Raw genomic sequence first — 21,482 nt, 5'->3', positions numbered from 1 at the left:
ACATTTATTGAAACTAACCAATCCTAATAAAAGCATCGAATAAAAAGATTTCCGCTGCTCAGTCATCAGCTTGAAATCGTGCTTCCCAAACACAAAACAGCAACAGTTGTTCCTGCGATGCAACTGTCAAAACGAAGCTTTTCCGAGCCCTGTATGTACACACAATGGTGGTGAAGGGATTAAGCTCCGAAGTGCTCGCCTCGAGGCAGTTTTTTCCTCGAGTTTGAGGCAGCAGTTGAATTAAATCCTGGGCGTATGATTTTTATTTATAATTCTCCCGTTGACTGATGTGATAGAATAGTATTGTCGTTCATTCTAAATTTATTTAACTGTTTTGCCACCAAATCTCAGATCAACAGTTGCAAAAAACGTAAGGTAAAAAAAACGGGTAACACCACCATCCAAACGGCTCCTTTGCCTTCATCCCCAGTCGTTGTCCTTTGAAAAATCGATTCCAGTTATCCTGCAAGACTATGCTGTCAAATTTCCGAGCTTTTGCTATCCTGCTGCAGGGAGAAGTATTTTAAGTGACTTGACGTGTGGTCCGGGTGTAATGAATTGCGAGTAGTAGACTCGTGTTCGCCAGGATCCTCGTATGAGCCAAGATGATTGTCACCTCTGCATCTGGCCTGGATAGCACTCCGACGCTCGGTATGTATATGCACCACACAAGCCACCCCATTCTGAACTGAGCCACATCAACCGTGACTATTAAATCCTTCAGGCACCGTAGAGGTGACCACGCTGCTGGGCGCCTTTTTCGGAGTCCTCGTTCTACTGCTCCTGTTGTTTCTCTTCATCAGTCGCAGGTGCTGCTTCCACTACCGCCATGCAATCAACTGCTGTGACGAGCGCCACCTGGCAGTCAAGTGTGTGCAGAAGATCAGTGAGTACCGTGTTTAATATGTATTGGGCTGACTTTTAACTGTCATTGTAGCTCGCAAGAGGCGTTACGAGAACAGCAGCTCCGATTCGGAGGAGGACATATTGCGGCGCCTTCGGTGGCACCAGCAGCACCAGCTGGGCGAGAAGCCTGGCGGATACGGGCTGGGAATAAGCCAGGCTAATCCGCTGACGGCGCAGAGCTTCAACTACCACCAGGCAGGCGCTGGTGCCGACCTGCAGAGGGTGACAGTAACGCGTGACCCCTTAGCTATCGCCGAACGTGGCAAGGTTGGAATCCCGTCGTCGCACAGTGAGTGCAGCTCGAACGACTCCATGGAGGTCTCAGTGGACAGTCACATAGGCATCCTGACGGGCCTGAGTAAAGGTAAGCATGGCGGGGTCAGGGGCAGCTAATTGACAGCCGTTGCAATGAGTCACGACCTTTTGATAGGCACAACCACAGTCCCCCACCCGGCAACAGCCTTCCGCAACCCGTGTGCAGAACAACGGCCCACAACCCAGGCTTTGAAGTACCAGCACCGGGTCGACGTGGCTGCTCCTTCCAAACTGGACAAGGAACGGGACAACGTGCTGGTGGTGCCCATGGTCAATGGCTACAGCATTAACAACAACAACTCTATTACGACCAGCAATATCAATCCCAGCAGCAACAACAACGATGACGTAAGTGTAACTACGTGTCTCTTCCTTTAAAAAAGGTATACCCTTCCTAAAAAAGCATTCAACTTTTGGTCGGTTTCGAAAGATTTACCCAACAAACGTAGTGGAGTCCGTTAGCAATTTTTCTTTGCTTGACAATTTAACATCTGTTAATTAGGTATTTTTAATTCATTAGGGCATTGACCCTAATGACATTGAATCTACCACGACCTTTTTTCGTGGCGGCCGAATAAAACGAATAAACCACTCCAGTGGTTTTGCCTCACTAACATCTAGTACAATAATCGAGTGAGATTGCATACAAAAACGTTGAAATATGGTTGAGGAAAAATCTCGGTAAAAGTGTGCACGAATAAAATTTTTTTAAAGAAATATCATTAAGTTGTTAAATTCCGAATCTTCGAATTTTAGAAATCAAGGAACTTTATACAGTTCACGAGCATTTAACTTTTCCGTATCCTGTAATGCCAAATCAAAAGGATTCCGTCAAGTCAATGGAGGATTGCGTACATAATTGAGGAACAGTTTGATGTGAATAGGAAAAGTAAAAAGTGACACATATGAATCCTTAACGGAAAAACTCTTCGACTTTTAATCAGTATCATTCGCTATATTGTAATGTAGTTTGTGGTAATGCCTAAAAAAATAATTTAATTGGATGTTACTTTACTTGCGATTACCAATTAATATTCCAAAAATTATCTATATTTGCAGGCTTTTTTATTATAAAATCTTTTTGCTAAGTAATAAATACTTGATAGTCAAGGAATCATTTCTTATTGTTTTTATACCCGTTACTCGTAGAGTAAAAGGGTATACTAGATTCGTTGAAAAGTATGTAACAGGCAGAAGGAAGTGTTTCCGACCATATAAAGTATATATATTCTTGATCAGGATCAGTAGCCGAGTCGATCTGGCCATGTCCGTCTGTCCGTCCGTCTGTCCGTATGAACGTCGAGATCTCAGGAACTACAAAAGCTAGAAAGTTGAGATTGAGCATACAGACTCCAGGGACATAGACGCAACGCAAGTTTTTCGATTCATGTTGCCACGCCCACTCTAACGCCCACAAACCGCCCAAAACTGCCACGTCCACACTTTGGAAAAATGTTTCGATATTTTTTCATTTTTGTATTAGTCTTGTAAATTTCTAACGATTTGCCAAAAAATTTTTTGCCACGCCCTCTCTAACGCCCACAAACCGCCTAAAGCTGCCACGTCCACACTTTTGAAAACTGTTTTGATATTTTTTCATTTTTGTATTAGTCTTGTAAATTTCTATCGATTTGCCAAACAACTTTTTGCCACGCCCACACTAACGCCCACAAACCGCCAAAAACTGTCAGTGCTGAAGACTCTCCTTCGCACTTCGAATAGCTGAGTAACGGGTATCAGATAGTCGGGGAACTCGACTATAGCGTTCTCTCTTGTTTACTATGGTTTAGACTCTTCCATTAGAACTTTGTCTAAGAGACAAAACTTTGCCTTTTCCAGGAACCCCTGTTTGACACCAGCGACTTGCGTTCGGTCAAGTCGGATGACCTTCTGGTGGGGGTAGATCACAAGGAGTCGCCCGTTCAGAGGGGTCCCATCGAGCTGGAGTTGTCGCTGCTGTACGACGCCCCTATGCGGAAAATGACAGTGCACGTGATGCAGGCCAAAAACCTTCCGCCCCTAGGTAGTGGACAGTCTACCCATACGCAGGTCCGGATGTTAATGCTGCCGAGCAAGAAGCAGAAGCTCAAAACCAAGATCCGCAGCGGCGAAACACCACAGTATATGGAAAGCTTCCTGCTGCACCGCGTCAACCCAGAAGATGTGAACAACATGGGGCTACGTGTGCGGCTTTACGGCTGCGAGCGGCTGCGTAAGGAACGCCTGATTGGGGAGGCGTATGTGAGCTTCGCCACTGTAGACCTTGAGCTGGAGACAAACCTATGGCTGCCACTGGAGCCCCGCAACACGTCTTCAGGCCTGGGCTCTACCAGCGATCTGTTAAGCCTGGCTCGGTCAGAAAGCGCGGGCTCCACCTCGTCCATGCAGCATGGGGGCGTCTCAGAGTTGCTGCTGGGTTTGAGCTACAACGGGGTCACCGGGCGGCTGAGCGTGGAGATTATTAAGGGAAGCCACTTCCGTAACTTGTCGCTGAACAAGGCGCCCGACACGTACGTTAAAATGGTCATGGTCAGCAGCATCGGACAAGAGATCTCCCGGGCCAAAACGTCAATCCGCCGGGGTCAGCCCAACCCGCTTTTTAAGGAGACATTTGCCTTTCAGGTAGCCCTGTTTCAGCTCAACGATGTTACGCTGATGATCTCCGTGTACGCCAAACGGCACATGAGGAAAAACGAGATGGTCGGCTGGTTCAGCCTGGGACTGAACTCGTCCGGATCTGAGGAAGTGGCCCATTGGGCAGACGTGTGTGAGATGCCCAAAGGCGAGATGCTGGCGCGTTGGCATGTGCTGGTGGACTCCTGATTCGAACAGCTGGGCCATTCCTTCGGACGCAGCGGAAAGGCCCTCCGAAAGCTGGGTTTCGCTGCATTCAAGGACCGGTCCCGCGAGAAGGGTTCGAAGGAGTCCCCTCTGGAGGAGGACGGAGCTCAATTCCTTGCTGATGACGTGGTCGCACTTGATATTGAGCCAGGCCTGGAGCTTGACTTTGTCTAAAGCAGAGGTCGGTGTTTGTGATTTGTTTTTACAAGGGTCGAAGCCAAAAGACGGCTGCCGTTGACGAGTGCTTGGCCCGGGATGAGACCAAGGTAGGGCCATCCGAACAATCTAGCCCAACTGGGCAATAAAATATTTGTAATTTGAAATCAATTTTATTCATAAAATGTATGAAATATGAAAACTTAAAAGAAATCACCTAGAATATTCAAATTTTATACGCAATGACACGTAAAGTTCATACCAGTACTTAAATAACTACTTCAAATTAGAATTTTATGATTGTTTGTGATAAAGAATACTATATGAAATACCAGAGAGCCGAACAGAGCGTATTAAAGATTTTGAGTGCACATTTGTGCATCTGTACAAGTTACGTATGTGGGACGAATTTTTGTAATTTACCTTTCTGCATCTTATATTTAAACATTAAGCCCGGGGTTAGCTGCCCAAAGTCTATTGAGACTAGCACTTTTTTATTACCAAAATATGAAAATCAAAAACAAATAAAAACAATTGAAGCCACTGCATACATACCTATATACATGAAACCAGCAATTTACATACCTTAACAAACCTACGTATGGAACTCTTGTTTTTTTTGATCAAGAGCCATGCGCATGTTGCAGTTTTTATATTTAAGGAAAGACAAAAGTATCGGTACCTTAGAATTTAAACGCACAAATACATCTTCTACATTTGAAGACAAGTTACAAAAAATATTGGTAAAAAATTATAAGAAATCTCCAAATGCAAGCATGCTAAATCGCGTGTAGGGTAAGAAGAGGAAATTCATTAGAGCTTAATTTATATTTAGGGATCGGACTAAAAGAAGAATCTGACGATCGTTGACAGTCGTTGTAGCTGGACTTTTCGAAATGAAATGAGAGCACTTTGGTTTTGCATTGAGGTGCATAAATTACACAACTTATAAAAGAATAAAACTTAAAGCTTTAAAAATATTTAAACAAATTTGTTTGTAAACTAAAATTAATTCGAAACCTAAAAGAACAAAACAATTAAGGTCTTGCCATGCGCATCTAACGTAATATTTATTTGAATGTTGAATAATAGAAGCGTATTTTGCCATTCATGTATTTATATCTTTTAAAAATCTGTATGTTTTACGTGTCAAATATTTTATAACTCGAATAACTTCGAATAAGTATGTGTTCCTTGTTACTACAAAGGCCATTTATATGCTAGGTCTATACTTTTATTTGGGAAAGAGAGCAAGGCCAAATCTAACCAACTCATCGAAATCGTTAATGACATTTCCAAATTCAACAGTACAACGGCGGTTAGCCTTGTTTCAGACTCTGCGTATAATCTCCCTCCATAAATTGCAAGAAAACAAATAGATTCTTTCTGAGACAGATAACATATTTCAACTCTTAAATTAAAACAATTAAATTGTCATTGTTAATTATCAAATGAATAATTTTAATATTACTTAATTGCCACTTCAAATAAAATTATATTATATAAAAATATCCATTTCTTATTTCCTACTTATTCCGTAATCTAACTAATCTTGACACGTTTATTTTCTGCGTTTTTTCCTTGTCTTTCGCCCGATTCCTGAAAAATTATCCTCGTCGTCACTATTCATCACTGATTCCAACTTTTCATTAGATAGCGAATTGGAATTGCCGACTTGCTGGGCGTCCCATTCCTTGCGTAGCTCGGTAAGCATGCCTGGTGTAAGAAGGCCCTGCGCAAGCAACCTTTCGGTAAGACGTCCACGCGACGAGCTGGGTAGTCGAGGTTCCCTCATGTGCGTTATTCGGCGCATTGCATAGCTTGAAGTCACTCCGTCCTGACTTGCCTCGGTATTTTTAAGCAAGCGAGTTATTTGGAAGACGCCTTGCTGTATAATCTCGTCCAGTTCCTTTTGGGCATCTCTTACATAGGCCGCTTCGGGGAAAAGATCCATGAACCGATAGCTGCAAACAAGTTTTTTAGTTTTTTTCTAACGCGCACTTTTGCAAGACTTGCCTTAACCAAAGATACAGATCCATTACGTCAAAGATGGCCTCAAGATGAACCAGGTCTAATATTGTCTTGGGTAGCTTGAACGGCCAGCCACAGTTTTTTTTTATAAAATCAAAGGTAATAGGTTCGCTACGGCTGTATTGCCGTGCTACCTTAAGGAACATTGAGCAAACAAACGGCATCTTGCGATTTATAGGTGCACAACAAAATACATAGCGAGCGCGCAGGGGCAGAGGAACATGTTGTATCATCTCGGCCAAGAACTTGAAGTCTTCAATGTTGCACATAAAGTATAGAGAATCATCGACAGTACACAGATTCACGAATATGTCCATTAGGTTGCTCAAAGACGAGTTTGGCAGGTGGTAGGCGTAGAGCTCAATCTGATCGGCCGTGGGATGCAAACCCGCTTGCTTTAACGGCTCTGGTGTTTGAGCCAATATTCGCTGTAGGATCTGCAAGTCCTCAGTCTTGAAGGCAGTAACATATCCGTGCTCCCATTGAGTACGGAACCGGCCCGCTCTTCCTGCTATCTGAAGTGCGGACGAAACCGATATTGTGTCGATCTCGCGCTCTCCTCGCGCATTTATCGACGGCTTTATCAGTGAGTAGAATATGATTCGACGAATGCTCCTGCAAGTAAATTTCGAGCGCATTATATTTGGACCAGCCACATATGTAAAAAATTTACTTACAGGTTCAAGCCCATACCGATGGCGTCAGTTGCCACCATTACCTTGCAACTATTGTCTGGATCATTAAACTTAGCAGCCTGGGCTAACTTCGTACCTGGGGGCAGGCCCCCATATATGACGGCTACCTCCTTCCCTCTAAAAAAAAGTGTGCCAGGGATCAGTAGGAAACAATTACTAAACAATACTGACCGTGCTTCGATTTCTCGCGAAACCGTATATATATCATGCTTGCTAAAGCACACGATGCAGTCGCCAGAAACTACATTGTCCAATGATCCTAAAGCAGTATTTTCGACAGTAAGCTCCGTAAGCCGATTGTACTGCCGCACTTCAACAGTTTCGCCAGTGGTTTCGCAAATTTTCAGCAGGAGATCTAATGCACCTGGCTCACCACAAACATGCACTTCATCCGCGATCAGTCCAAGGAAGGCCCGCGTCCAAGCCCATCCTCGCTGGGAGTCGCGGATCTGTTGTATTTCATCGATTACAGCCACCTCATCTGAAACGGAAAAATAGGCACACATTAACGACGAAATAGGGAAACGACTCGACTCGCTTACATGGAGTGTTGACCGAGGTCATTTCCACTGTGCACGCGACGTGATTGGCTGGCAAGCTTTCGCTGATGCCGAACTTGCGCTCCTCGCCTGTAACAAGATCGCAGGGGGTGCCGCGCTCATTGGCCTTGTTGTAAACCTCCGTGGCTAGAAGCTTTAGCGGTCCGCAGTAGACCCCAGACTTCGCACTCAGGTATCTCTCCATTGCATGGTAGGTCTTTCCAGAGTTCGTGGGTCCCGCGTGAAAAACAATCTTCCGGGTAATGGCGCGAGCGTTGCTGTACCAGTTGGCGGGCTGCCTCAGGTCGGAAATTTTTTTTAGATCGTCCATGCAGTCCAGATGCGGAAATACTGTCCTTGCGTGACGTAGGAAGTACGGGAAGATATCATCGATGTGACCCGCTCCTTGTGATATATCGCTAAAGGTTATGTGCAGATCTACTGGAAGGTTTTCTGCCTCGATGCAGTATCTTCGGAATGAGCCAAAGGCCTGTTGCTGTAGGTAGGCTTGGAACGGATCCAAAATAAGACGAGGGGGTCATGGTGCATACAGGTGCATACAGGTGCATACGTACCGTCCAGTCCGTTTTCGCTGCAAAGGGACTTGATTTCACGCCGTTGGGTGAACTTGTTGAGAATCTTCAACAGCTCGGCCTTATCTAGTTTTCCTGACAGCTCGGAACCCACGTCCTCCGAATCCGTATTGGCCTGCACCTGCACAGGCTTGAACAGCGCTGACAAGTTCGTCTCCGGCCTTTTTCGAGAAAACAAAGAGGACGCACGGTGTAATCGTCGCAGAGACAAATCAATTGAAAAGGACGGACGCAGGTAGAGTGGCAGCCGCAAGAGGCCCATTAGGCTAATGCAGCGCCTGCAGTTTTGCATGGTCAACCACTCTATTGGAAAAATTGTGTTTTTAATTCAAAAATTCGCATAAATTAAATTTGCGTACTCACGTTAACTCTGATATAACAGAGAAGCACCAGCAACTTATGCACAGCTGATTGTACAGGTCACAATGCTCTTTCCTACAGAATAGCGTTGCCGTGTCGATGAATTTTATGATAAGTTGGCGGGTATTCTTTAAACTACTAGCATCTAGATATGCTTTATGGTTATTGTTGTGCTAAATTTAGTTTTGTAAAATTAAAAAAGGATTTAAACATATAATGTTATTAACTTTTTGTATCAATTTTTTGTAAACAAAGGAAACAAATTGCTATATCTAATAGGGTTGTCAAATAGTTTTAAAAAAATATCGTTCCAATAATATTTTTATTAAAAAAATGAATCAGATTTATGATTTGGATATATTCGACAAGATGAAAAACAATCAGCACTAAGCAAATAATATTTTATTTAATAATCGGCACATTGAATGTAAATTCAAGTTAATAAAATATATAATTTTTATTAAAAATATCGATCTATCGATGTTTTGCTATGCTATGAACAACACTATTATATTGGCAACGCTGTGGACTGGTTGTCAGAATCAAAATAAAATGACTCACTTGTATTTTTTAACAACAAAATTGTTATAATAACATTAATTCCAGACAATTATCTTAACGACTGGAGCAATGGGCTTATTCGGCAAAACTCCCAGTAAAGATCCCAAAGAGCAGGTAACGACACAGATATTGCTTTGGGGAATGATATCATTCCAGTTTTGATGTTATTAGGCATTGTTTGCACACTTCGTATTGTTTTTCTCTGTAAATTTATCTTAGGTCCAGGAGTGGACGCACAAGATACGGAAGGAGGGCAACCAGCTGGATCGCCAGATCCGAAGTATCCAGCGCGAGGAGGAGAAGGTAAAACGCTCCCTCAAACAAGCAGCCCAGAAAAATGACCGCGATACCTGCGTCATTCTTGCCAAGGAGATTGTGAACTCGCGAAAGGCCATCAACCGCATATACACGTCGAAGGCGCACCTCAACTCGATTCAGATCCAGATGAAAAATCAACTATGTGAGTGAAATCTTCGTTTCTTCGGTACGACCCGACTATTGAATCCTCCTTGTAGCCACCTTGCGTGTAGCTGGATCTTTGCAAAAGTCTACAGACGTCTTGCAAGCCATGCAAAGCCTGGTGCGCTATCCAGAGCTTGCAGGCATTATGCGCGACATGTCAAAGGAAATGATGAAGGCCGGCATCATTGAGGAGATGCTGGACGAGACAATGGACTCGTTGGAGGAGTCTGAGGAGCTAGAGGAGGAGGCTTGCAAGGAGGTTGATAAGGTTTTGTGGGAGATCACAGATGGCAAGCTTGGGGAAGCTCCCCTGCCCCCAGAGACTACACCGGCGGACAAGGCGTCTGTGTCTGCTGCGGGCGTCGAGGTTGAGCAAGATGATGAGGATGGAGAGGAACTGCAAGAAATGCAGAGCCGCCTGGCCTCGCTGCGATCTTAAATCGACTGCTATGGGGATTGCATTAAGATTCGAAATTAAAGGCAAGTGATTCCGACTGGCATACCTTTTCAAAATCATAAACGGCAACTCTCCCGTCGTTGTTTAGTTGTAGAAACCAAAATAATCTTCAAAAACTAAATTTGAGTTTTTATATTTTATGTGCACAGTACTCCAGTTCGAGAAGTGTTGAACCCTACGCGTTTTACCGTTGAATCTACACAATATAACTTATTTTATTGTATAATCTACCTTTTATTAAAAATCGATATTTGCTGTAACGTGTCCCTTTTTACAATGATAATTTGCACGATTTACGAGCAAGCTCTAAGAATGGTCATTTACGCCATTTACGATTAAGCTCTAACGTTGTATTCTATCCAGTTCAGATACGCCTCAACCCTTGTGTACACTCCAGGCCATCCTTTTAGTCCACAGGGCGTGGGTCCGTAGGAGACGACACCAGCAATGTAGAAGTTTGAGTATCCATTGGAATAATCCTCGAGCAGAAGGGGGCCACCCGAGTCCCCGCGACAGGAGTCAACACCTTCCACTCCGCCAGCGCACATTTGTTTGGCGGTAACAGTCCTTCGTTGGCTGGCGTATCGTTGGTTGCAGTCAAACGTCGGTACCGGATCCAACTCTGCCTTCAGCTTTATATTGGACGTAAAGTTAGATTCCGTGCGACCCCACCCTGCCACCACCACTTTTCGCCCAAGGAAAATATTGTTGCGATGGGACGCTAAAGTGGGCAAACAAACTGGTAATATAAAGTCGCTATACTGAACCTCGTCCCGCAATCGCAGCAAAGCTATGTCGTTTAACTGGTCACGGGAGTTTCCAGGGTACTGCGGGTGCGGAATACGCTCCACAACAGGGCAGTCCACGTAGGGTTCGTTGCAGTCCCGCAGTCCATTTTTGCCGACTGTGCAATCAGGATTGGTTCTCGCATCCCACTCACCCAGGCGTACTCCCGTCAGCTGCCACTCACTGGGAATAGCCGAGACGCAGTGTGCCGCCGTAAGCACGTAACGATTGTTGATTAAAGATCCGCCGCAGTGGTGGCCCTTAACGTTGCCGGCTGGTTAGAGGGAGGATCAGTCTCCGGAGCAGGGAAGATGTTGGTTACTCACGCTTAGTGTATTCTATTAGAGCCATCCAAGGAAACTCCCTCTTTCCCGTTTCCTTACCACCCACCACGCGGTCTGCAAAGTCATCACCGCAATTGGGCGCCATGGGTAGCAGGCTGGCTCCGGGGCGTGTTGTAGGTTTAGTGGCCTGAGTCGGTCTGACTTGTGGCTGATTTCCCCACTGAGGTTGTTGGGTACGCATTCGGCTGTTTGCACAGCAAATCTGAAAAATGGTAAAACAAAATGCTTATTACATTACATTATTATGTTTGAAATTATGTTTGTGTATGCTTAATTTATTTAGAAGCGATTTAGAAAGCGCGCGATGCCATGAGTAAATGAAATTATGTATATGGACTATGTTATATCGAAAACGCGTTCTCTTCGGCGATAAAAATTGCTACAAATGATCTTAGCACCGCAACATTTTAATGGTCTACTAACAAGCACTTGTCCATTGCGGTAACCACATTGACTGCTTTGAAGAAATCGACGGTCCTGGTCCGTAACCTCTTCGCTTTGAAGCAGTTCGAAAAGGTATCCACATTCCCTGAGGTTAATGCAGGTGCCGCTGTTTTCATCAGGCGTTGTACAATACCCAAAGATTTCTAAAAAACAAACGGATCAATGATTGCTGCGTTCTGGGATCAGCTCACTGTGGCAGTCATCGACTCAACAAGACGCCTAGACTTTGCGGGGTGAAGTTCACCCCTGATAGGCGATTGCTTTGTGCTTCGAAACAAGCAATCCTCGACTTCGGCTGATAGACTGAACCACTTGCCTTGTGCGTAAGTGCTGAGTGATCTCATCAAAAGAATTCCCAGAACGCTGAGAAGGAAGTGCGGTTCCATTGTGAGTACTAAGCTGAGCAGTACAGTACTATGGATTGGCAGTACAGTACTTCGAAGAAAGAAAGAAAGATTCGCTGACAGGGCGCCTGCCGAGAACGTTCTGAATGTGGCTGGAAACTGGGAAGCGATCGAGCTCAAAGTTACAGCTTATCAACGGTTCTCTCACAGAGACTGGTTCAACCTGAGGAAACACACGAGAAGTAAGAGAGTGCAAGTCTGGCTTTATCTCAGGGTCTGGTTTTGGGCACTCCCATACTGGCAATAAAGCCTGTTCTCAATTTCGGGTCCGCTCTTGATGCGTTGCTTATCAGGGAACTTCGCATACCAACGGGATGAAAATCTTGCAAACCCACTTTCTGAATGGAGAGAGAAAGAGAGAGAGAGAGAGAGAGAATATTAATCATATGCCATATTAATACATCTGCAAACATTCTGTAAAAGGCATTGAGTGACAGTCGAGACACTTGACTATAGCGTTTCACCTGGCTTGTAAATGTAAATTATATGTATATTTACGTATTTTTATCAATATTCTTTTATTTAAATAAATTAATAATAAAAGAATTCTGTATTCAAAAGTAATAAAGTGTGATCGTGAAAAAATTAATAATCGCTTATTTCAAAAAATTAAAACTAAAAATTACCAAATTGTTTTTATTGTTGCCGCAGACATGAAATCTGTGCAAATCTGGGGTGTTTCCCCCCGGGCCCGGACGCAGGGTATGTTGCCACGCCCACCATAACTCCCAAAAACTGCCACGCCCACACTTTTGAAAAATGTTTTGATATATTTTCATTATTTTCATCTTTTATTAGTCCTGTACATTTCTATCGATTTGCAGAAAAATGTTTTGCCCCGCCCACTCTAGCGCCCACAAAATGCCCAATGCTGCCTCGCCCACACTTTTGAAAAAAGGATTTTATATATTTTAAATGTTTTATTAGCCCTGTAAAGTTCTATATATGGATGTATACTGGACACATCCAAAAAGATTTCACAAGCACCGGAAAGTTTATTTCCCAACACATCAAAATTATTATCCAAAAAGAATCGTTTTTTTTTAACGATTACAATGAAACACAACATTTTACATCTTTCTTTATCCAAATTCTATTTCGCATACATACATACATATGTACATATGTATGTACTTACCAATATGTTGTCAACTTCATAATCATCAGTTGACTAAATTTTTCCGCTGGCAGAGGCGTAAAGATTATCTGTAAATGTAGGCTTCAATTAATGCAAAAAGTAAGAACTGATTTTAATTTGTTCCGAATGCTTTTAAGGTAAGGCTACGAGGCCAGGATGCGAACGAAAAGCACTTAGGCGAACAGACCCTCAGTTGGCCATTTTCCATCAGAAGGGATGTCTGTCGCCCTGTAGTTTGCTTAGTGGCCATTAGTTTGCTGATTTAATGCCGTTGACCACTTCAAGAAAGAGTGGACGTCGTCAATTTTACCATTTCATTTGACAATGCATTTCATTAGGGTTTTCCTCTGGTTTATCTGTGAGTTGAACTTCCTACTACTATTAAATTAAATTGGAATCTACGGAAAAGCAAGTGAATCGCCGTTCCCGACGTTGTGGTTTTGGGCTAATAAACTCCGATGTTCACACTTGGCTGACTGCAAAGAGCTCCAGCGTTGAAATGAGTGGTCTTTCTTTTGTATAATTAAATGCCGTCTGCAATATTTATAAGATGGTAAATAATTCTTAACACGGCGCTAAACATGAATTATAATTAAAACAAAAAAAAAATCGATCTAATAAAAGTATTAAAAACGGGCGACGTCGGATTTAATAAAAATGTTAACGAAATACCAATACACTGTTTTAATTAATAAGAGCACCAACCCTGCTGACGAATTTGGAATGCCACCATCCACAATCATCCCCGCCCACTTTTTTCGCTCTACCTCATATCTTAGTCGATGTAGTGACGATGCGCATCAGGAGAGTGTGCGACGGCGACTACTATTTTTACAATCAAATTAAAATCAGCTTTAGTTGCCTAATCGAACTAGATGGATAAGAAAATAGGCGGGGCTAGGGGCAAAGCACGCATCGAACGACACCTCGTTTTTAAGCAAGGAACTTTTTGAACACACGCAAAAAAAGTAAGTACTAGATAGTGCAAAAATGCTTATATAACCTTTTGTGACGAAAACTTTGTTTGAATTTAACGAAATATATTCCTACATAAATTCAGCTTGGAATGTGTATTGTTTTAGTTCACCTAAGAAGTAAATATAAGAATGTATTTAGTCAAATTTACAATAATTTATTTGCGCAAAAGTTGAAAACAGAACTTCTTGTTATGTTACTTGTATTTTATTGATTGATTGCAATAATGACATCAATGCATAAGGGCTTACACAGCAAAGTCGAAATGAGGAAAGGATGGCTGAATGGGTGGAGAGTCATCAGGGACGAAAAGTCTTCGGATTCCCAAACATAGGAATGTAATGTCACTTCAATGCAGACCACACAACCGCACAACGACAGCAGCTCGGATTGCTAAGAACGAGTTTTACCAAATTCCACTGTACGCGTCCTGCTGTGGAAAATGTCGAATGAATGATATGCCTTAGTGTGAGCATGGTGAATGTAAGGGACTTTGGGCTTTAGTACAATTCAGCGCGCGGGGGTGTGTGAATCGACTGACACTCCACAAAATAAAACTAAACGCGGTATTTATTGCTTTTTTTCATGCATTTTAAAACTTTTTATTGGAAATTAACTCGTTCTATATTAAAATACAGCTCAACAGTAAATACAATACAACATATTACAATGCAATTTAACTCGTACAGTACTGGTATTCGCTACAGCAATCATTTGACTCGCTCTTGCATGGCGGGGATGTTTGGTACGTGTAAAAGAACTTTGACCTATGAGTAGTACTTTTTTGACAGAACCATTGGCATTGCTTAGGTTACTATTTTCAAAATGTTTTTGAAATACTAGAATGCATAATAAGTGCCTAAGTAGCTGCTTTCGGTTTTCCAGGAACTTTGTCGGTATTCCTGTGAATTTATCCCTTAACTCATACTCTATCGAAGGCAAGGAAATCAATGCAATTATTTCGAAGTAGTCTTGATATTTCTTTAGGGGCTTGTAACGAAAGCAGGTACAATTTAATCTCATGATAGGTGTCCAAAAGTGGTTTATATGATATCAAATGTCAATGATGCATGTGTCAAAACTATTAGTATTATTCCCTTTGTATATCGTCCTAGATAACTAAATTGATATTGGGATATGCGTCTTTTACCATTTTAAAGTTAAATTGATTCGTCTTTAATTAAATTTTGTTATTCTTGTATATTTTGAATCGCAAATTTATGATTGACTAGGGTATAGAATCTTTAATATATTTTTATGCATTCCTTGTGTATATAGTTCCTTATTTCTTTATTTACTTGATCATATCAATACATGTATATATGCAAGTAAAGTTCGTAAAATTTTTAACAATAAGTTCAGTCGGTCATTTTTTTATGTAAATTATATACACTTATATTATAAAAAGTATTTTATTTGTGTTTTTTGTCTATTCTTTTGTATTATCCTTATTTTTATATTATTCAAATTGTAAAATTATGTAATATTAAAAATTAAGACACGAAATCGTTCAAGACAGATATGATTGTTTTGCGTAAATGATTTATGCTTAAACGATTTCAAACTTCAAATTTTAAAGACAAGTAATCAACCTGGCTATGTCGGCATTTGTGGCAGAATAGATTGCAAACAAGAGAGAACGCTATAGTCGAGTTCTGATTATCTGATACCCGTTGCTCAGATGGTGAAAGTGCGCAGGAGAGTCTTCAGCACTGACAGTTTTTGCGGTTTGTGGGCGTTAAAGTGGGTGTGGCAAAAAGTTTTTGGTAAATCGATAGAATTTTACACGACTAATACAAAAATGAAAAAATATCGAAATATTTTTCAAAAGTGTGGGCGTGGCCGTTTTAGGCGGTTTGTGGACGTTAGAGTGGGCGTGGCAACATGAATCGACAAACTTGCGCTGCTTCTATGTCTCTGGAGTCTGCATGCTGAATCTGAACTTTCTAGCTTTTGTAATTCCTGAGAACTCGACGTTCATACGGACGGACAGACGGACGGACAGACGGACATGGCCAGATCGACTCGGCTATTGATCCTGATCAATACTTTATATGGTCGGAAACGCTTCCTTCTGCCTGTTACATACTTTTCAACGAATCTAGTATACCCTTTTACTCTACGAGTAACGGGTATAAAAATCGAGCGAGCCGAGCCAAGTATTTGTATTTTATGTAAGTGGTCTAATGAAAAGGTAAACCAAATTTAAAGAAACACATTTATCTTCGAGCAGATTTCAGTTTAGGGAGAAGGTCATCTGCTTTTAGCAACACTGTAACATCACTTTAATGATCTTAACATAACACTAGACTTCCAGTGGGGAAGTAATGCCATTGTTTCAGGTACTTTAAAAATCGTATGAATTATTGGGCAAACAACGAAAGTACTCGAGTCACGTAAATTACTCGCGATTATCATGAATTTTACAAGATTTTGCTTATGGCACCGTTAAAGGACTCTGGGTATACGGCGATTTTGCTATTCTAATTGCTTTAAACTACAGTCGTTGTTAATTCCTCTCTGATTTCACATTTGTTTGCTATGTTTTCTCCTATTCCAGTATATGTATGTAAAAGTATCGTAATTTTTTTATCTTTTATCGTTGTGCATATGGAATATTCGATTTTAGTACAAAGGAACTGACTCCCTCATTGTATCAAAGTGCAATGCTATACGATTAACTAAAAAAGTTCTACTACTACTCAAAAATTCAACTCTTCTAAACGTGTCAGCGCTAAAATGTTGTTTCTCACGCCTGGGTCCGTCAACAACTTTCTCAAAATAAAAAAACAAATTGTAAAATTGTTTTATAATTGGGGGCTTACATGATAGGCAATGGGGCTCGTTGAGTAAAAGCGTATCAACATATCGAAATCATTTGATGTAAACATAGCTTACAAACAAGTTAGTATAGCCGCCATTCAATGTCCTGGCTGGATCAGGATATGCCAGGTAATGCACGTTGATGGACTCAAAGGAGCAGAGTACTCTACTCTTTCACATTTATACTTACGCCCAACAGGGCGGGCTGGTGGTGTAGGTGTCTGTTTGAGTAATCTGAAACCGATATCGACCGAATCGTGGTACGACTCTCATATTTGAGACCTTTGTTCAGAACAAGTTTCTCAAAGGACAATTTTTAAACGCGTCGCTAAGACGTTTTTTTAACTTTGCTGAAAATACAAACAAAACAAAATCAGTTATTTGCACACAAGCCCAATGTAATGCTTGATTAAACAGAAAACTTCCTATGAACTGTTGAGCAGAAAAATTTTTAAAATAAAAGCACAGAGTTTGGTTTGGGAAGAAAGAAATATGTTCCCTTATGGATTTCCTTTCAATTGCTAAGGTCGTCGTGGCTGTGGCATTTAAGTTGGACTTGGGTGTGTTTGTGGAAGTGTTTGAGGTATGAGCACGAAATTACGATAACCTACCTTTCCTGGTTGATGAAAGTGGGTACTCGACAAAAAGTTACATAGCCTAAGAATATCTAATTTTTTCATATTCAAATACATACTTACTCTTCTGATGCCCAACCCAAAATGGTTCACATTATATGGGTAACTCTTGCTTGTACGTTTTGGCAGGAGGAATATACACATTTCTTCAACAGTTTTATAGGCTTTACAAATAGAGTACAGCGAGAATACACAGCAGAATGTAGGCCTTTCGATGTAAATATTTATGTAGTTTTGACTTTGGAACGCACATGGATTCAGGTGTGGACTTTACTGAACTGCAAGACAGGCACTTGGAGGAGCAGAGCACAGTTAGGCATAGATAGAAGGTCGATAGTGACAGATACAGAGAGATAGACAGAGAAAAGAGAGACACGTACACATAGATAGAAAAACATATATACCAACAGTCATGCCAAATCAAGTTCGCTATACGTATCAGATATCGGGCAGGCAGATAGTCGCAGTGTAATCGGAACAATGTATTCGGTCGCGTGGAGTGTTGAGTAAGGTGATGGTTACGCCTGGAGATAATGACCGACTCGGAATTAAAACCAAATGTATTATTGTGTTTTCTCATATATATTTAAACATATATACTTTTTTATTATAGCTTCTTTTGTTTTTCGTTCGTTTTAATTAAATGTTCAAAGTAACAATATAATTAATCAACTATTAACGATTTTCTTATGTTTTTGTTTCTGTTTTGCTACGTATAGAACGTCTTTCACATCTAATAATGACTTCAATGGTATTCTTTCAACATTATTACTTATAATTGTTGTCTGTTCTTTCTCTATTAAATTCATTTTCCTATTAAGTTACACATATATATATATTTATATATATATATATATAAATATACATAAATATATTTTTTTATATATACATATACATATACGATACATATACATATACATATACATATACATATACATATACATATACATATACATATACATATACATATACATATACATATACATATACATATACATATACATATACATATACATATACATATACATATACATATACATATACATATACATATACATATACATATACATATACATATACATATACATATACATATACATATACATATACATATACATATACATATACATATACATATACATATACATATACATATACATATACATATGCATATACATATACATATACATATATATGTATATTAATGTATAATGTATATATGTATATATATATATATATATATATATATATATATATATATATTAATGTTTAATAATCTGTGGTTTCGTGAACTTTCTGATATACATATAATTACATTTTCAATACTATATTTTGAACGGTAACATAATATTAACAAATTATAAATAAAAACAAAAACATCTGAACCATTTAACACTTTAAACACTTATGATAACGTTAAAACTTGGTTAAGATTGAATAGTATGCTTTAATTAGTTGTGTTGGATTTAATTATGTGTTTATTCAATATATTAAACAATTAAAGTGGCCTTCAATCGTATATAAATGTCTGAGACAAGACGAAATTCATATAGTAGAATCTAGGTACACATTTTCTATAAGTATTTGAAAAGCGGTTACTTTATAGACTTTTAGTTTCCAGTTTAAAATGATCATAGCTAAGATACATTTTTAGGTGCAGGTTCAGTAACAGACGATAGGGAAACAAAGCAAAGGACTGCAATCTATTTTCTTAGGGTAGAGTCAAATTTTCTTATCATCATCTATTCGCTACTCATGGTCTAGTCATTTGAGCCACGTTAAGGCATTCATTCATTGGTTTGATCGTTCCTAACATTGTATGGAGCGAAGGGGCACTAGAGGATTGCTTTATTAGGTTGACAGAGAAGGGCGTTGAGCCTTGTTGCTTTGCCGCTGTCCCACCGACTTGTAAAAACATGATGTTGAGAATTTTTGGAAAAATTTGAGTAAGAAGCTTTAATTGATATTTTGAAACTTTTTTTTTGCGATTTGGATGTTACCTATCGAGTGTAAATACATAAAGTGTCATATCTAGATCTTCTAATGAAAGTTATAGACATTTATGTATATTTCGTTGCGAATTACTGTATCGGGACAAAACCATATAGCCATTTATTGCTAGTGATTAGTGACCATGTATGGAAAGGTATATGAGCGTGTTTAGTTTGGTATAGTTGGTAAACCGTATCCAAATTTATTCGTAACATTCAGAAATAAGGTAGGAAATGCTAGCCATCAAATTGCAATGATTTTGTTTAGTTGATGCTGTTGTTCATGTAGCTTTTTGTTTTCTTCTTTTTTTTGCTTTGAAAGTATTGTTCATATCTTATAATACATATTTGAATTCTTTTGAAGTTGATGTTGTTGTAGATGTTGTTCTTGTACTGGCTGTAGGCGTTTTCTAGTGCAGTTGTTCTGGATGTTGTTGATGATACTTATAAAACACCGAAAGAACATGTCTAAGTGGGACCTTCAAGTCGTAGTTGTGGAGAATTGGTAGAATTGTTGTTGATGTTGTAATAGTTGATATTGTTGTTGTTTCGTGTTTTTGCAAATATTGTTCAGGTTGTTTTCAGATGTTGGTATTGAGGCAGAGTGGAGTGGCGTAGATTAAAGATTAATAGAGTGTTTTAAAACCAAAGAAGAGAAAGAGAGAAAGAGAGAGACAACAGAGAAAGAGTAAGATATATATATATATATATATATATATAATGCAGTGTGGTTAAAACATTTATTATTAATTGTATATTAAGTTTAATTCAGTTCAACATAATAAAAAAAAAATTTAACTGCTAGGCTTTGTGTGCTTACCCGTAGCACAAATGTCCCTTCCAACTGCAAGATTACATCAAGATGCAAGATTGCATCATCTAAACTTATTAATTCGTGGCTTAAATCTGAACGGTCTACAATATGATTGTACAGTCGGGGAGGCCATTGTACAAATCGTGGCACACTCCGTACACACATGGGTGATATGATGTAAGTATGGAAGAGTTTTGAGACAGAACACATTCTCGACTCCCTCATGTCATGACCCGCATGCAAACCGAAGTCCATCCTCGACAGCTTCGCGAAGGCCTGAACGTGAGCAATGACTCGATCTGCTGTTCGTACATCCATGCATATGAAATGCGATCTGTACCTTAGAAAATGTCGGTGAATGTACTGTATGTATAGGACGAGTATATACTATATTGTTGGCATTAAAAGGTCTCTCTGTGCCAAAGTGTAAGTGTATGTGGGATTCAGCATGTGACCGATTGTGTCCTCCACAAGTCGATGTTTTGGACAATCGGCATGTCTGATACTGGCGTTGGAAAGGCTTATATACATACATATGTCATATGCGTTGGAGTCTTTGTTTTTTGTGTCCTCTTGTATGCATGTTTCTGTTCTGTCATTTAAGATCCTGGAGTTCGTGAGGTCGTTTGGAGGCTAGTGATTTTTCGGTGAAAAATTTATGCCAAATGTATCACAGCATTATGCTCTCGAACTGCCTAGCATCTCTTATAAGCTATTGTCCTTGTCTAAATAACTACTGCTAAATATTTTAGTTATATATTGTATATATATATTTTCTATGGAATAGCCGTAACTTAACCAAAACCTTACCGCTATGGGTTCAAAAAATGGAAAATTAAACTTAAGCTCGGTATTGTTTATACTTTTTTTGCAGATTTTGGTTTATGTAAAGGAATATAATAATCTTATTTACTTACATTTCAGATGCATCAAATAGTTCGAAATTCTCAATTGTTGTTGTGTAGGTATGATGTTTGTATAAGAAAGAAACAAAATGTAACAGCTATTAAAGATGTTTGACTCAAACTTTGTAAAACAAATTGACTGAATCTTTTCCATTTATATTTAACCTTTTCTCTTGGTTAGGATTAACAATTTTGAGAATCAGCCATTTCAACGTATCTGACGCCAATTCGTTTGCAAGAATTTTTACTCCTAGTTAAATTCTTGAAATTTACATATATACACAACGGGTGTATATATATATACATA

The 21,482-nt window shown here is 39.9% G+C and overlaps 4 protein-coding genes across 6 annotated transcripts; 2 read left to right on the top strand and 2 right to left on the bottom strand.

Annotated features, from left to right (window-relative positions):
• The first annotated feature begins 172 nt into the window (after window positions 1-172).
• On the top strand, window positions 173-4,454 carry LOC122621324 (synaptotagmin-16). Its single transcript, XM_043799156.1, has 5 exons — window positions 173-651; window positions 725-886; window positions 938-1,270; window positions 1,337-1,569; window positions 3,061-4,454. Exons 1-5 carry the CDS (start codon window positions 606-608, stop codon window positions 4,042-4,044), a joined length of 1,758 nt encoding a protein of 585 aa, XP_043655091.1. The 5' UTR covers window positions 173-605; the 3' UTR covers window positions 4,045-4,454.
• A 1,195-nt stretch (window positions 4,455-5,649) lies between these two features.
• Window positions 5,650-8,596, bottom strand: LOC122618993 (ATP-dependent RNA helicase SUV3 homolog, mitochondrial). Of its 2 annotated transcripts, XM_043795632.1 has the most exons (7): window positions 8,440-8,596; window positions 8,059-8,379; window positions 7,487-7,990; window positions 7,116-7,425; window positions 6,927-7,061; window positions 6,235-6,864; window positions 5,650-6,182 (listed from the first exon to the last, which is right to left on the bottom strand). In XM_043795632.1, exons 2-7 carry the CDS (start codon window positions 8,366-8,368, stop codon window positions 5,780-5,782), a joined length of 2,292 nt encoding a protein of 763 aa, XP_043651567.1. In that variant the 5' UTR covers window positions 8,369-8,379; window positions 8,440-8,596; the 3' UTR covers window positions 5,650-5,779. The 2 variants fall into 2 exon arrangements, with proteins under 2 accessions (XP_043651567.1, XP_043651568.1); XM_043795633.1 differs by lacking the exon at window positions 8,440-8,596 and having other exon boundaries at window positions 7,487-7,979; window positions 8,059-8,181.
• A 355-nt stretch (window positions 8,597-8,951) lies between these two features.
• On the top strand, window positions 8,952-10,176 carry LOC122621742 (charged multivesicular body protein 3). 2 transcript variants are annotated; one of them, XM_043799703.1, is made up of 4 exons: window positions 8,952-9,111; window positions 9,217-9,457; window positions 9,513-9,939; window positions 10,066-10,176. In XM_043799703.1, exons 1-3 carry the CDS (start codon window positions 9,067-9,069, stop codon window positions 9,896-9,898), a joined length of 672 nt encoding a protein of 223 aa, XP_043655638.1. In that variant the 5' UTR covers window positions 8,952-9,066; the 3' UTR covers window positions 9,899-9,939; window positions 10,066-10,176. The 2 variants fall into 2 exon arrangements, with proteins under 2 accessions (XP_043655638.1, XP_043655637.1); XM_043799702.1 differs by having other exon boundaries at window positions 9,513-10,176.
• A 72-nt stretch (window positions 10,177-10,248) lies between these two features.
• On the bottom strand, window positions 10,249-12,166 carry LOC122621741 (melanization protease 1). Its single transcript, XM_043799701.1, has 4 exons — window positions 11,807-12,166; window positions 11,470-11,633; window positions 11,029-11,248; window positions 10,249-10,976 (listed from the first exon to the last, which is right to left on the bottom strand). Exons 1-4 carry the CDS (start codon window positions 11,874-11,876, stop codon window positions 10,252-10,254), a joined length of 1,179 nt encoding a protein of 392 aa, XP_043655636.1. The 5' UTR covers window positions 11,877-12,166; the 3' UTR covers window positions 10,249-10,251.
• Between the last annotated feature and the right edge of the window lie 9,316 nt (window positions 12,167-21,482).

Source organism: Drosophila teissieri, chromosome 3R, assembly GCF_016746235.2.
Source record: "Drosophila teissieri strain GT53w chromosome 3R, Prin_Dtei_1.1, whole genome shotgun sequence".
In the NCBI taxonomy this organism is placed as follows: domain Eukaryota; kingdom Metazoa; phylum Arthropoda; class Insecta; order Diptera; family Drosophilidae; genus Drosophila; species Drosophila teissieri.
This window is presented reverse-complemented; position numbering and strand designations above follow the sequence as displayed.